At 50.4% G+C, this 12,547-nt stretch overlaps 1 protein-coding gene and 1 non-coding gene across 2 annotated transcripts in view; both read right to left on the bottom strand.

Annotated features, from left to right (window-relative positions):
* Nucleotides 1-12,179, bottom strand: part of SLC9A8 (solute carrier family 9 member A8) — a 43,729-nt gene extending 31,550 nt beyond the window's left edge. The window contains exons 1-7 of the mRNA XM_056547407.1: nucleotides 12,028-12,179; nucleotides 10,198-10,373; nucleotides 9,127-9,207; nucleotides 8,983-9,041; nucleotides 7,939-8,022; nucleotides 7,628-7,729; nucleotides 6,890-6,924 (exon numbers count right to left, since the gene is read on the bottom strand). Coding sequence (XP_056403382.1) covers nucleotides 6,890-6,924; nucleotides 7,628-7,729; nucleotides 7,939-8,022; nucleotides 8,983-9,041; nucleotides 9,127-9,207; nucleotides 10,198-10,373; nucleotides 12,028-12,041 — 551 coding nt within the window. The 5' untranslated portion in view covers nucleotides 12,042-12,179. The remainder of the gene's footprint in view (nucleotides 1-6,889; nucleotides 6,925-7,627; nucleotides 7,730-7,938; nucleotides 8,023-8,982; nucleotides 9,042-9,126; nucleotides 9,208-10,197; nucleotides 10,374-12,027) is intronic.
* On the bottom strand, nucleotides 3,364-3,551 carry LOC130297156 (U2 spliceosomal RNA). Its single transcript, XR_008849433.1, has one exon. It is a non-coding gene; the product is annotated as a U2 spliceosomal RNA (small nuclear RNA).
* Nucleotides 12,180-12,547: the final 368 nt, after the last annotated feature.

Raw genomic sequence — 12,547 nt, 5'->3', positions numbered from 1 at the left:
TTAGGTTTTAAGTATATTTGTAAAAAGAAAAGAGATTGTAACCATAAACCTCAAGGACAATATCAGATAAACTGATATATATGATGAATGTAAATGAACCGTGCTTCAAATATATGATGGAAAAAAATCAAATATTTTTATTAAAACACATAATAGTCATATACTTAAATTAGATGGTAATAACCTCCTATCACAGGGCCCTTGTGAGGAACTAATTATAATGTAAATAACAAGATTACATTAAAATATAATCACACCGCTGCATAATTTGTCAATACTTCTAAAAGTCCGGCATTTGCTAGTTCAGAATAGCGTTTGTGAACACAGTCCGCACATTAAGTATGGGCATATACACCCAAGTCCATATATAAGACACCAATAGTGGATGTATATTTACCAGCCAGATGTACTTGCATATGGATGTTACTCCAAAGAAACTGGTGGCAGCAAGCACCTGTCCGTGCCGGGGTCTGCGTGCGCTAGGGCTGGGCGGTATACCGGTTCATACCGAATACCGAAATTTTTGGGCTGCACGATATGAATTTTAGCCCATACCGCAATACCGGTTGGGCCCCTCCCCCTTGGGAATTAATTATCAGCGCAGCGCTGTCCCCACATCGGGAATCCTATGTGACCCGCCTGCGCTGTTCTGCTCCCCCCCAATTTATTATCAGCCCAGCCAGCGGGCTACTACTCACAGATGTCAAGCACTGCCCTCCTCCTCTTTGTTGCGGGCCGACACCGGCGCTGGAACTCTATACTGTACGCCAGTGGTCTCCAACCTGCGGACCTCCAGATGTTGCAAAACTACAACTCCCAGCATGCCCGGACAGCCAACGCTGTCCGGGCATGATGGGAGTTGTAGTTTTGCAACAGCTGGAGGTCCGCAGGTTTGAGACCACTACTGTACGCTGTATTCCTATGCCCGGGCTGCAAAAGATAAACAAAATAAACTTTTAACTTACCTACGTCGGCCCTGGAACGTCGGACAGCCGTCAGCCTATCACCGGCCGGAGCGATGTCCCGCCCCTGCCAGTGATAGGCTGAGCCCACTGACATGTAAGAAGCTGGCTCAGCCGGGCACTGTCGAAGCAGGGAAATGCAGCCCTATGGGAACAGTACAAAATACTGGGTACAAGTAGTCCCCCAGAAACCCCTACGACAACATACAGAGATATCATGGAATCGGAATCCTAGAAAAAGGTGCTGGGAAAGGAACCAAGACATGGCTACAAATGCGAGTAAGAAACACAGGCACACAACAACCACCAGCGTTGAGAGGAACACCCCAACAGGGTGAAACCCTGAACCAGATGAGCCATCCTAGACGTGTCGAAGGCAACAGAGCAGACACCTGAGCCACCCTGCACAGGAAACCAGGAAGATACCTGGAGGCAGAGGGGGGCCTGAACTGACTATGTCGCACCCAACAGGCCCCCTGCCAGAACAGAGGTGCTCAACCATCGCAGGACTGCCGAACAAGACCACAGGAAGGCCCGAGGCACACAACACCGAGCAGAAGGGAGGGCGGACTCTACATGTGCAGAGGACCTAGCGTATGTAGGGACACAGACATGGTTACCTCCCAATAGGAGAGGGGAACCAAACTGCAGACACGAAGGAAACCGCAGACATCCAAAAGTCAGGCAGAATGGAAAACACACAGCACCCAATGGTGTGTCACCACCATGTCCCTAGCAGACCAACGTGGCACTCCTAGAAAGGGGGAACAGAGAGTGCCGCTGTAGCTATGAAAAGCCATGGAACCTGCAGAAGACGCCCACGCCCCAGCTCCTAATGGTGATACACCCCTAGACTGCAGTCGCAGATGCAAGAGATGAGGGATGCATGTGGGGCAGGAAACAGGCAGACCCAGAAGAGGTCCCCTGAGCCCATAGGCACAGTTTGTTGAACTTTCCATGGAAGGAGACACCGGACCGCGGCCACGGAAGCAGCAGGAATGGAGGAGGTGACCTGGTGGATTCGAAAGTCATGCAGACACAGTCTGGCTACCTGGCACAGCGACCATGGTCACATCGGGTCCCGCATCCAGAACCACATACCAAAAGTGGGCTGCTAGCCTTGAGCCATGAGAGCGGCAGGCATGTGGAGAGGGACCTGGTGAATTAGGAAACCCCACGAATAAGCATGTGGTGCATTGCAGAGGGCTCATGGAGCAACATTGGGAGACCCACTCGGAAGGACACCTAAGTAGTGGGTTACCAAAACTTCCACCACACAGTGGGAAGTGTATGGTATTTGACCAGATGTAGCAGGAAACTACGGAGACAGCCGCCGGCTGACAGGTGAAGGATTCCTGAGTACACAGGAACACTGCTTCGAGATCTCCCACAGTCAGTGGGGCACAGGAGTGCAGCCAAACTTATGGGTGACTCAGTGGTGTAGGAGACCCTGCAGACGAAGACTGGCTGACTGACAGCAGACCCTTGCCTGCAGGAACCCTCAGACAGTTGCACGCGGCAGCCCAGAGATGGGAGACCGACAGCGGAGGACACTGTGTAGACAACGGTCTGACGTAATGAGTGCCCCTCCAGGCGCTGGTGATAAGGGGACACAGTCAGATAGTAATAACTGTGCCCCTTGATGCATGTGGAAAGGCAGTGAAGCCGAGAAGCAATGAATAGAATCCCAGTCACCCTGGGAGATCGGGGGAGGCTTAGGAGCCGTGAATGGTATCCCCTTCGCCCAGCATAGGGTCCAGAGGACACACCAGGTCACTCCACCGGACACCGCGCACTAGCAGTGAGGTACCGGAACTGCAGCCATAGACACTTCAGCCCTTGGAGAAGTGACAGGTGGCAGAGAAAACCATGCAGACCACTGTCTGGCTTACTGGTACGGGTCCATGTAGACAACGATGCACTCCGGCGGTCACCTCGCACTGATAGTGGGGTAACGAAATCCAGCTGCGGATGCGGCAGTTGTGAGATGAGTGACAGGTCACACTACTGTCTGGCCCAATGAGAGCAGGTGCAATCCATGGGCACTGGATGTGGGGATACGGGGCAGCAGCCGCAGATGTGGCATCCTGTGGAGGAGGGAATGTATGTACACGTCAAGAACACCTGCAGAAACGGCAAACATGTCCTGACAACCAGTGGTAGAAGAGAAATAGTCCTGACAGTAACCCCGGTATACTTCCAAGAAATCATGAAATCCCTGGCACGACCCGCCACAGCGAGTCACATATATGTCTCCAACAGAGTCAGAAACCTGGCGAAAGAAGGAATGCTAGAGGAATACCTCCACTGACTCAATGCAGTGTGTCATAACAGGACCCATACAGGGTGACTGAGACAGGAAGGGGGGCCCCCATATACCCAGAAAAACCCAACCGATATTTTTTGGTGTAATGTACTCGAAGATACCACCATAGCGGGTCAATGCACGGGGCGACAGAAGCAAGCTTCCACATCGGCCCACGCACTGAAAAATCCATGTACTATATGTTCCCCTGAGGGGAAGTATCAGGTATTAAACTGATAAGAATCTACACTGCACTTGATCTTAGTCAATAGGTCAGAAGTGATAGATAGCAAAGGAAGGCTGAAATTTTGTGCCCCCAGAGGTCACAAGGGTGCATGGAAAAGAAGAAGGCACAATCTAATTATAGGCCACAAGAGGGCACCAACCACCACTAAATGGCCTTAAAGACTAGCAAAAAGAGATTAACTTTTTTTATTTTATTTTTTTTATTAATTTATTTGTGTGTGCTTTCCACCTCCTGGGGGGGGGGGGGGGAGAAAGGAAGGTGGGGCTATGCCCACTCCCCCACCTCCAAAAGAGCGACCAGCCGGGGTGAGGAATAGAACCCCACTTTACTAATGTTAGGGGTGGACAGAGATATATACCGAGACCCCGACAGCAACACAGTCGCCGACACCTGTGAGGAGGGGAAGGATGGCGGATCTATGTCTACCCCACACTAGAAAGGCTGCGGAAGAGGAGAGAGACGGGTCCCGCTCTGAAGGAGAAAGGACGGGGACGGAGAAAAGCTCAGAGTCTCCGTCCATCCGGGCGTGAGAGGGAGAGAAGCGGTGCCCACCGGCTAGAAGATTACGGCCCCGAACCAGGGAGTCAGAGGAGGGATACAGCCTCTGACATCCCAGGTACAAATAAAGACCCCTGCCGCACACCAGACTGGAGAGCTCGCTGTGGGGAGGAGAGGGACAGATTCTCCCCTGTCGGCTCTCTGAAGGCAACGCCGCCAGAGCAGGGAGAGAGAGTCTCCCTACAGTTGAACTCCAGGTTCCCGCTTTGAACTCGGGAAGAAGGGGGGCAGAGCTACCTGTGGCCATTATGACTCCCGCCGGCCAGCACAGCGCCGGAGGAGCTGAGAGCCGTGACTGTGGCGCAATAAGTACAGGGAGCTGCCGCATAAGCCGGTGGCTGCCCTGGACATAGCAGAAAGGAGAGACTTACAGTGAGAGCCCAGACCCCATTAAAGTTCGGGCCAATGACCCCCTAAAACTACCCCAAAAGAAACACAGGAACATATTAACCCCATAATTCCTGTGCCAGAAGGGAGGAGGGGGGGCATACTCACCCGTGGACTCCATCTTCATATACTCACCTATCTTCTTATACTCACCTAGAGATGTCTTCAGCCAGCTTTTAAGTCACCTGCATCATGTCAGGCTGCGACAGCGGGACGAACAGAGAAAATAGGGGGAACTGGAGCCAAGGTGCAACCCCAGGCGCTGACCGTTGGCGAGAAGGGGTTAATGGTGCATTCATTAATGTCCCGTGCCCCTTAGCCGCATATGGGGGGGGGAACAGGTAGCGCCATGGTCCTGAACCCCCACCTGAAAAAAGGAAATAAAAGGTAGTAAAGAACCTAACTGAACAGCCCTTACTAGAAAATAATAAAAAAAAGACTGGGGAGCTCCCAAACCTGTGTCTTGCCTCCTGCTGAAACTAGCTAAGGCTGGGTTCACACTACGTTTTGTCCCATACGGGAGCGCATACGGCAGGGGGGAGCTAAAAGCTCGCGCTCCCGTATGTCACCGTATGCGCTCCCGTATGTCATTAATTTCAATGAGCCGACCGGAGTGAAACGTTCGGTCCGGTCGGCTCATTTTTGCGCCGTATGCGCTTTTACAACCGGACCTAAAACCGTGGTTGACCACAGTTTTAGGTCCGGTTGTAAAAGCGCATACGGCGCAAAAATGAGCCGACCGGACCGAACGTTTCACTCCGGCCGGCTCATTGAAATGAATGACATACGGGAGCTCCCGTATGGGACAAAACGTAGTGTGAACCCAGCCTAAAACTGGTTACCTCACTTCCAGTGGGAGGGTATATCCAGCCAAGGAGGAGACGACTTTTTTTTTTTATTTCTAGTGTCAGTGCCTCCTAGTGGCAAGAGCATATACCCATCAGTAAGGTGTCCCCCAATGAAGAGCGACTGAGAAATGTGTACTTTGGTCTGTTAAGTCAAAATTAGATTTTTGTTTGTTAAAGCTATAGTTTGCACAGTTACATAGTACAAGGATCAAAGTTCTATCCACATAAGACTAGTATTCATAACCTGTAATAGTAAATTTTCCCCCCCCAAAAAAAAAACATCCAGGCCCCCTTGAAATTGTTTATTGAGGCCTCTTTCAAACTGCCGTTCGGACACGGCAGTGTGACGTCCGTCGGGAAAGACGGGGAGAATAGTGGGAGGAAAAATACATCATGCTACTTTTTTTCCTCCCCCTATTTCTGTCAAAAAGCAACTGTGCCTAACGGACCCCATAATAGTAAACAGAATCCATCGTGACCAGTTGTTTCCCGTGGTGCCCCGCCAAAAAGAACGTCCGTTAAGGCACAAAAAAAAAAAAAAAAAAGGGGGCCCGACAGACGTTCTCTGACGGGGTACAACGTCTTTGTGAAAGGGGCATTAGTCAGACATTACTACATCATGTGGCCATGTCTCTGTGAAGCTCAGAAAAGGTGAGCGGAAAGTTTCTGCATGTTTGGTTCTCACCATACGGCATGGAGGAGATACAGCTTTGCTGCTGACACTATGGCGATCTATTTAAAATCTAAGGCACAGCATGGCTACAACCGGATTCTGCAGTGGCATGCCACCCCATCTGGTTTGTGCTTAGTGGGACCATCATTTGTTTTTTAACAGGACAATGACCCCTAAACATACCTCCATACTATGTTAGGCTATTTTACCAAGGAGGAGAGTAGAGATGAGCGAAGTTACAGTAAATTCGATTCGTCACGTATCACGTGGCTCGGCGGTTGCTGACTTTATCCTGCATAAATTAGTTCAGCTTTCAGGTGCTCCGGTGGGCTGGAAAAGGTGGATACAGACCTAGGAGGGAGTCTCCAGCCACCGGAGCACCTGAAAGCTGAACTAATTTATACAGGCTAAAGTCAGCAACTGCCGAGCTGCGAGGTTTGTGACGAATTGAATCACTGTCACTTCACTCATCTCTAGAGGAGAGTAATGGAGTGCTCCTTCAGATGGCATGGACTTTACAATCACCCAAACTAAACCCAATGCCAACAGTGTGCAAAGCTGTCATATAAGCAAAAGAGGAATCTAATATCTAAAACATATTATTGTCTCTTTAAAACTTTTTTTGCTTAAGTAATCACATGTACATAGATTTGATACACAGGATTTTCTGCTGCAGATTTCAATGTAACCTAAATGACTGAACACAGCTTCAAATCGGCAGTTACAAATCCTGCGCATCAAATGTGCACAGGATCCTGTATGTGTGAACGATATGCGGCGGAAAAAACGTATCCTCTATGCGTTCTCAGCACACACAATTCTGTTTAACACACTGTGTCCAAGGAACAATGCGTGTATGCTGGCACCAAACCACATCTTAATTTCCCCAGGAGGAACTCCCACAATTACCTGTCAGTCATCGTCAGCTTGTAAATCACATCAGCCTGCAGGGGGAGATAAGAGCAAAAACTATTAACAGGAAAGGCTATTGTGCTGCAACACTAACCACTCTGACCCTGGGCCCCAGAAAGACTCTATATCAGACATGGCAGAAAACAAATCTACAGCAAAGAGTAAGGTCTAGTGTGAAAATCTGCAACCAAAGATTCACATCTGAATGTGGCCTTAAAGCGTACCTGTCATTTCAAAAGACTTTTCAGGATAAGCTGCCCTGTCTGTGTATATGAGAAGCAGCACTATTTCTGGCCCATACATAAATTATACATGGTATTTTTCAGATTTCTGCTCTGCAGGATTCATGTATAATTTGCAGTTCTTCCAGAGCTGGTAGGTGGAGCTCTTTCCTTCCCCCTCCATAGACTTTATTTTCAGGGAAGATTTGAGCTGCAGGAGGGGGAAGGTTTGATAATAGGAGAAAGAAGCATGTTTGTCTAAGAGTTTTTTTATATTCACTTGTATATTGATCTAAGCAAGTTTGTTCAAATGACAGTGCCTTTTAAAGAGCAGAGGGGCGAGCTCATGTAACCTTTAGTAGTCAGTTGGGGACCTTCCATGACGGGAGGTCTACAGGAGATGTATGAGATTTCAGCCCCTCTAGCTCGACACCTGGACAGAATGAGACTCTCACAGATTAACTGGGGCCCTGTATGGTAGATACAGTCCAGGTAACACACAAAGGGCACTCACCTGTCCCAGGAAGAAGATGCCACCGCCCACGATGAAGGCCGAGATCGCTGTCCCAAATACAGCAAAGAGGGTTATAGAGCCAATGTTCTGGAAGAAGTTCCCCTAGTATACAAAGAGGACATAAGGACAACAATTAAAAGGCAGAACTATGGAATTTGGCCTTATATGTGACAGGAGGTGGACAGAATCTGTGACATCAGAGGAGAGCTGGACGAGGGATCCATGCCATCAGGGGAGATCAGATGATACCTCACTTGTGTTCCTAGACAAACACATGATGTAAACTAGGGAGCCCCATACACAGCATTTACCTTATGTAAAGAGTAACCTGACTCAAAGATGATGGGCGGCAGCAACAGCAGAAAAAACATGTTAGGCCGAAACATCTCCTCCTCCTGTGTGATAAAAGACAAAGAAACTTCAGTCGTACAGAACAAGAAAAAGGCTGACACTTTACTGTCTACATTATAAGGCATGACTTATAAAAGGCCAGACATTAATGGAGACCAGTCTGAAGTTAGGACGCAGTTCTCCAACACCACCTCATTTACTGATAGGCAGCATTCAGATTAACACAGCTAACATGCTGGCAAGTCGGTGAGGCTACATATATGATTATGTGAGGGTAGACAAGATGGCGGCACGATGCTGATCAGGAAAGTAGTCACACACTTTACATCCTCTACTTTATAGATCCTGAAATACATCTGAGGAGATTTATTAAAACCTGTGCTCAGGAAAAGCTGACCAGTCGTAGATAATCAATCAGAACGCTTCTTTAATTGTTAAAAAGACCTCTGAAAAATAAAAGAAGCAATCTGATTGGTTATTATCGCCAACTCTTCCTCCGCACAAGTTTATATAAAATATCCTCAATCATGTTTAATACTCCAGTCACATCTAAAGATGAACACCACAAAGGCTTCAGCGCCAAGCTGAGATCATGCCATGAGCACTGAACACTATTGCAAGAAGTGACGGGGGCTATTAGAGCGGGCGCTCGTGACATCATGGCCCCGCCCCCTCAATGCAAGTCTACAGGAGGGGGCGTCACGCCCCCTCCTATAGACTTGTATTGAGGGGGCAGGACGTGACATCACATGGGGGTGGGGCTATGACATCGTAAGCACAACCCCCCCCCCCTCTCCCACGTGCCGGTGCTAAGCTTTCAGACCATTTTGTTCCGAATGCTGAGCAGAGGAGTACCCCTTTAAGGCTGCTGGATTAAACCCTACATCTGCCAAAACCTCAGTGAGGAAATACTGCATGACCAGGGCTGCAGCTCTGGAGGTGACTAGAGAATTACACCCAACCAGTATATGCATCCTTGGTAACCTGCAGGCATACACTCATACCTTCCAGTTCGCCAGTTTCTGAAACTCGATGATTTTGATCACAGCACCCATCAAGATTCCTGCAAATATAACAGCATGATAAGAATTACGGTATAAAGCCTCACACAATACAGACTGCATGACTGCCATTCCATTCACACTCACCCAGTGAGACCACAGCAACGCTCTCGGGCAGGAAGTGCAGCCTGTATTTGATGAGCAGATGAACCAATATGATACAAATCGCTAAGAGAGAGAAAAAGGGGGATTAACCAGAGACCATACATTATACAATATCCTGTTATATGCCCCATACAGCAAGAGGGAGCCCAACCTCAGCCCTCACACACACTTCACCCTCACATCTCATAGGAAGTTATGTGAAGGCGGTGATTGGGCCAGTCACCCGCTCCCTGCTGACCCCTGTGATGTGGGGAACACACATCCCCATCATAAGGACACCTGCCCCCAAACTGCATGATGGATTCCAAAACAACTGCTTCTAGATCCGGACCATCCTCCACCATCACACAGAGGGTGCGTTCACACTGGGGAATGAACACTGAATCTCCGCTCGCAGAATTCAGCGAGCGAAGATTCCGCCTGACAGCCGCCGTCTGTAGTAGGACCCCGCAGCACTGCGCCGTCACCATTGACAGCTATGCAGTGCTCAGGGAATTTTCCGCCACTGAAATTGCTTAGTGTGAACGGGTCTCGTGGAAACCCATTCACACTGATGTAAAAATTCACTGTGCGGAATTACGTAGTGTGAACGCACCCTTATAGGGGTTAAGGATACTGAGTTACGAGGAGCCGCTTGCTGCTACTACTACTACTATAACTTCCTGCCTCTGCAGTCAGCTCCTTCATGGTGGAAAACCCTTAAAACAGCTCCTCATACTTGTACCCATCTGAGAGTGATTTGAGGCTCATGGACCTAGTTATGATAACATGTATAAAATGAGATGGATACTGTGCTGGGTATTCATCAAAACCTGTCCAGAGGAAAAGTTTCTGAGTTGCCCATAGCAACCAACCAGATCGCTTCCTTCATTTTTCAAAGGCCTTTTCAAAAATGAAAGAAGTGATCTGATTGGTTGCTATGGGCAACTCAGAAACTTTTCCTCTGGACAGGTTTTGATAAATCTCCCCCTATAAGTCTATCCTCAACCTGAAGAGCCCCAGAATGGAGGGGTCCAACTCTAGACAAAACCTGAAAAAGTGATGCACACTAACCGAGTACAAGGAGACTGAAGAAGATGGACATGCCGCTAGACTGTTCCTCCTGCTGTGCTTGCACCCCTGTCTGCACAGGGATGATGGGCTTGGCTGGGGTGGGAAGAACCATCTTTGTAATCGCCAGAGTTGTAAGAAGCGTAATATTAACATCTCCATGACTGTCATTCCTTATCCTACAGAAAAGAGAGCAGGGCCAGATTAATACATGCCCCTCACCCCATCCAATACACACCCCTTACCACCCAATACACACCCCTCCCCATCCAATACACACCCCTCCCCATCCAATACACACCACCCCTCCCCATCCAATACACACACCCCCTCCCCATCCAATACCCCCCACCAAATACACCCCACACCTCTCCATCCAATACACCCCCCACCCAATACACACACCCCCCCCCCCCCTCCCCATCCAATACACACACCCCCTCCCCACCCAATACACCCCCCCACCAATACACACACACCCCTCCCCATCCAATACACCCCCCCCACACACCACTCCATCCAATACACCCCCCCCCCACCCCTCCCCGTCCAATACACACACCCCCCCCACCCCTCCCCATCCAATACACACACCCCCACCCAATACACAAAACCCCCCCACCCCTCCCCGTCCAATACACACACCCCCACCCCTCCCCGTCCAATACACACACCCCCACCCAATACACAAAACCCCCCCACCCCTCCCCGTCCAATACACACACCCCCACCCCTCCCCGTCCAATACACACACCCCCACCCCTCCCCGTCCAATACACAAAACCCCCCACCCCTCCCATCCAATACACACACCCCCACCCCTCCCCATCCAATACACACACCCCCACCCAATACACAAAACCCCCCACCCCTCCCATCCAATACACACACCCCCACCCAATACACAAAACCCCCCACCCCTCCCCATCCAATACACAAAACCCCCCACCCCTCCCCATCCAATACACACACCCCCACCCCTCCCCATTCAATACACCCCCCCACACACCACTCCATCCAATACACCCCCCCCCACCCCTCCCCATCCAATACACATCCCCCCTCCACCCCTCCCCATCCAATACACATCCCCCCTCCACCCCTCCCCATCCAATACACATCCCCCCTCCACCCCTCCCCATCCAATACACATCCCCCCTCCACCCCTCCCCATCCAATACACATCCCCCCTCCACCCCTCCCCATCCAATACACATCCCCCCTCCACCCCTCCCCATCCAATACACATCCCCCCTCCACCCCTCCCCATCCAATACACATCCCCCCTCCACCCCTCCCCATCCAATACACATCCCCCCTCCACATCCAATTCACATCCCCCCTCCACCCCTCCCCATCCAATACACATCCCCCCTCCACCCCTCCCCATCCAATACACATCCCCCCTCCACCCCTCCCCATCCAATACACATCCCCCCTCCACCCCTCCCCATCCAATACACATCCCCCCTCCACCCCTCCCCATCCAACACACACACACACCCCTCCCCCACCACATCCAATACATGGACTGTGAGGGGTCACTGGTTTTTCGTCACAATGTGATAGCCGATACACATGGAGCACATAACACAACATATGTCACTGGAAGCAGCCGATCTCCCAGGGTGCACCTCACTCTAAGCCGCAGATAATACTGATATAAATCCTCGTGTCACATACAGGGTAATGTCTAGTAGCAGCTGACAGTGACAGCACCACTGGGGTCAGGGAATTCGCCTATAAAACGGGGCCAGACATATCAACAGATGAGTACTCCCCCCCCGTAGGCCTTACTACCGGGTCACCCGATGATACAAGCTGAACACTTACTCCGTCTCCGCCATCTTAGCACACCTTTATGAAGGTGTACGGCACCATAGAGTAGAGGATAGAGCGCCCTGTGATCTCACTTGGCGGACTGTACTGAAACAGATCTATATCTGAAGAGAAGATGACGTCAGTAGTGGTGCCGGAAGCGAGGAAAACTCGCTTGTTACCGTGGCGACCCGCACACTGTGAGATCCTTGTGTGTATGGCTGTATCCTGGTGGGAGGGGTTGACGGCGCTCAAGGATTCTGTGTATGATTGCCAAAGAGGCCCCTGCTGAAAGCAATGCGGGTCTGCTTACTAAGGGCACCTACAGGTGAGGGTCCGCCTACCTAAGTGCACCTACAGGTGAGGGTCCTCTTACCTAGGTGCACCTACAGGTGAGGGTCCTCTTACCTAGGTGCACCTACAGGTGAGGGTCCGCCTACCTAGGTGCACCTACAGGTGAGGGTCCGCCTACCTAGGTGCACCTACAGGTGAGGGTCCGCCTACCTAGGTGCTCCTACAGGTGAGGGTCCGCCTA

Source organism: Hyla sarda, chromosome 12, assembly GCF_029499605.1.
Source record: "Hyla sarda isolate aHylSar1 chromosome 12, aHylSar1.hap1, whole genome shotgun sequence".
Lineage (NCBI taxonomy): Eukaryota > Metazoa > Chordata > Amphibia > Anura > Hylidae > Hyla > Hyla sarda.
Note: the sequence above shows the minus strand (reverse complement) of the source record. Positions and strands in the feature narration are given on the sequence as shown.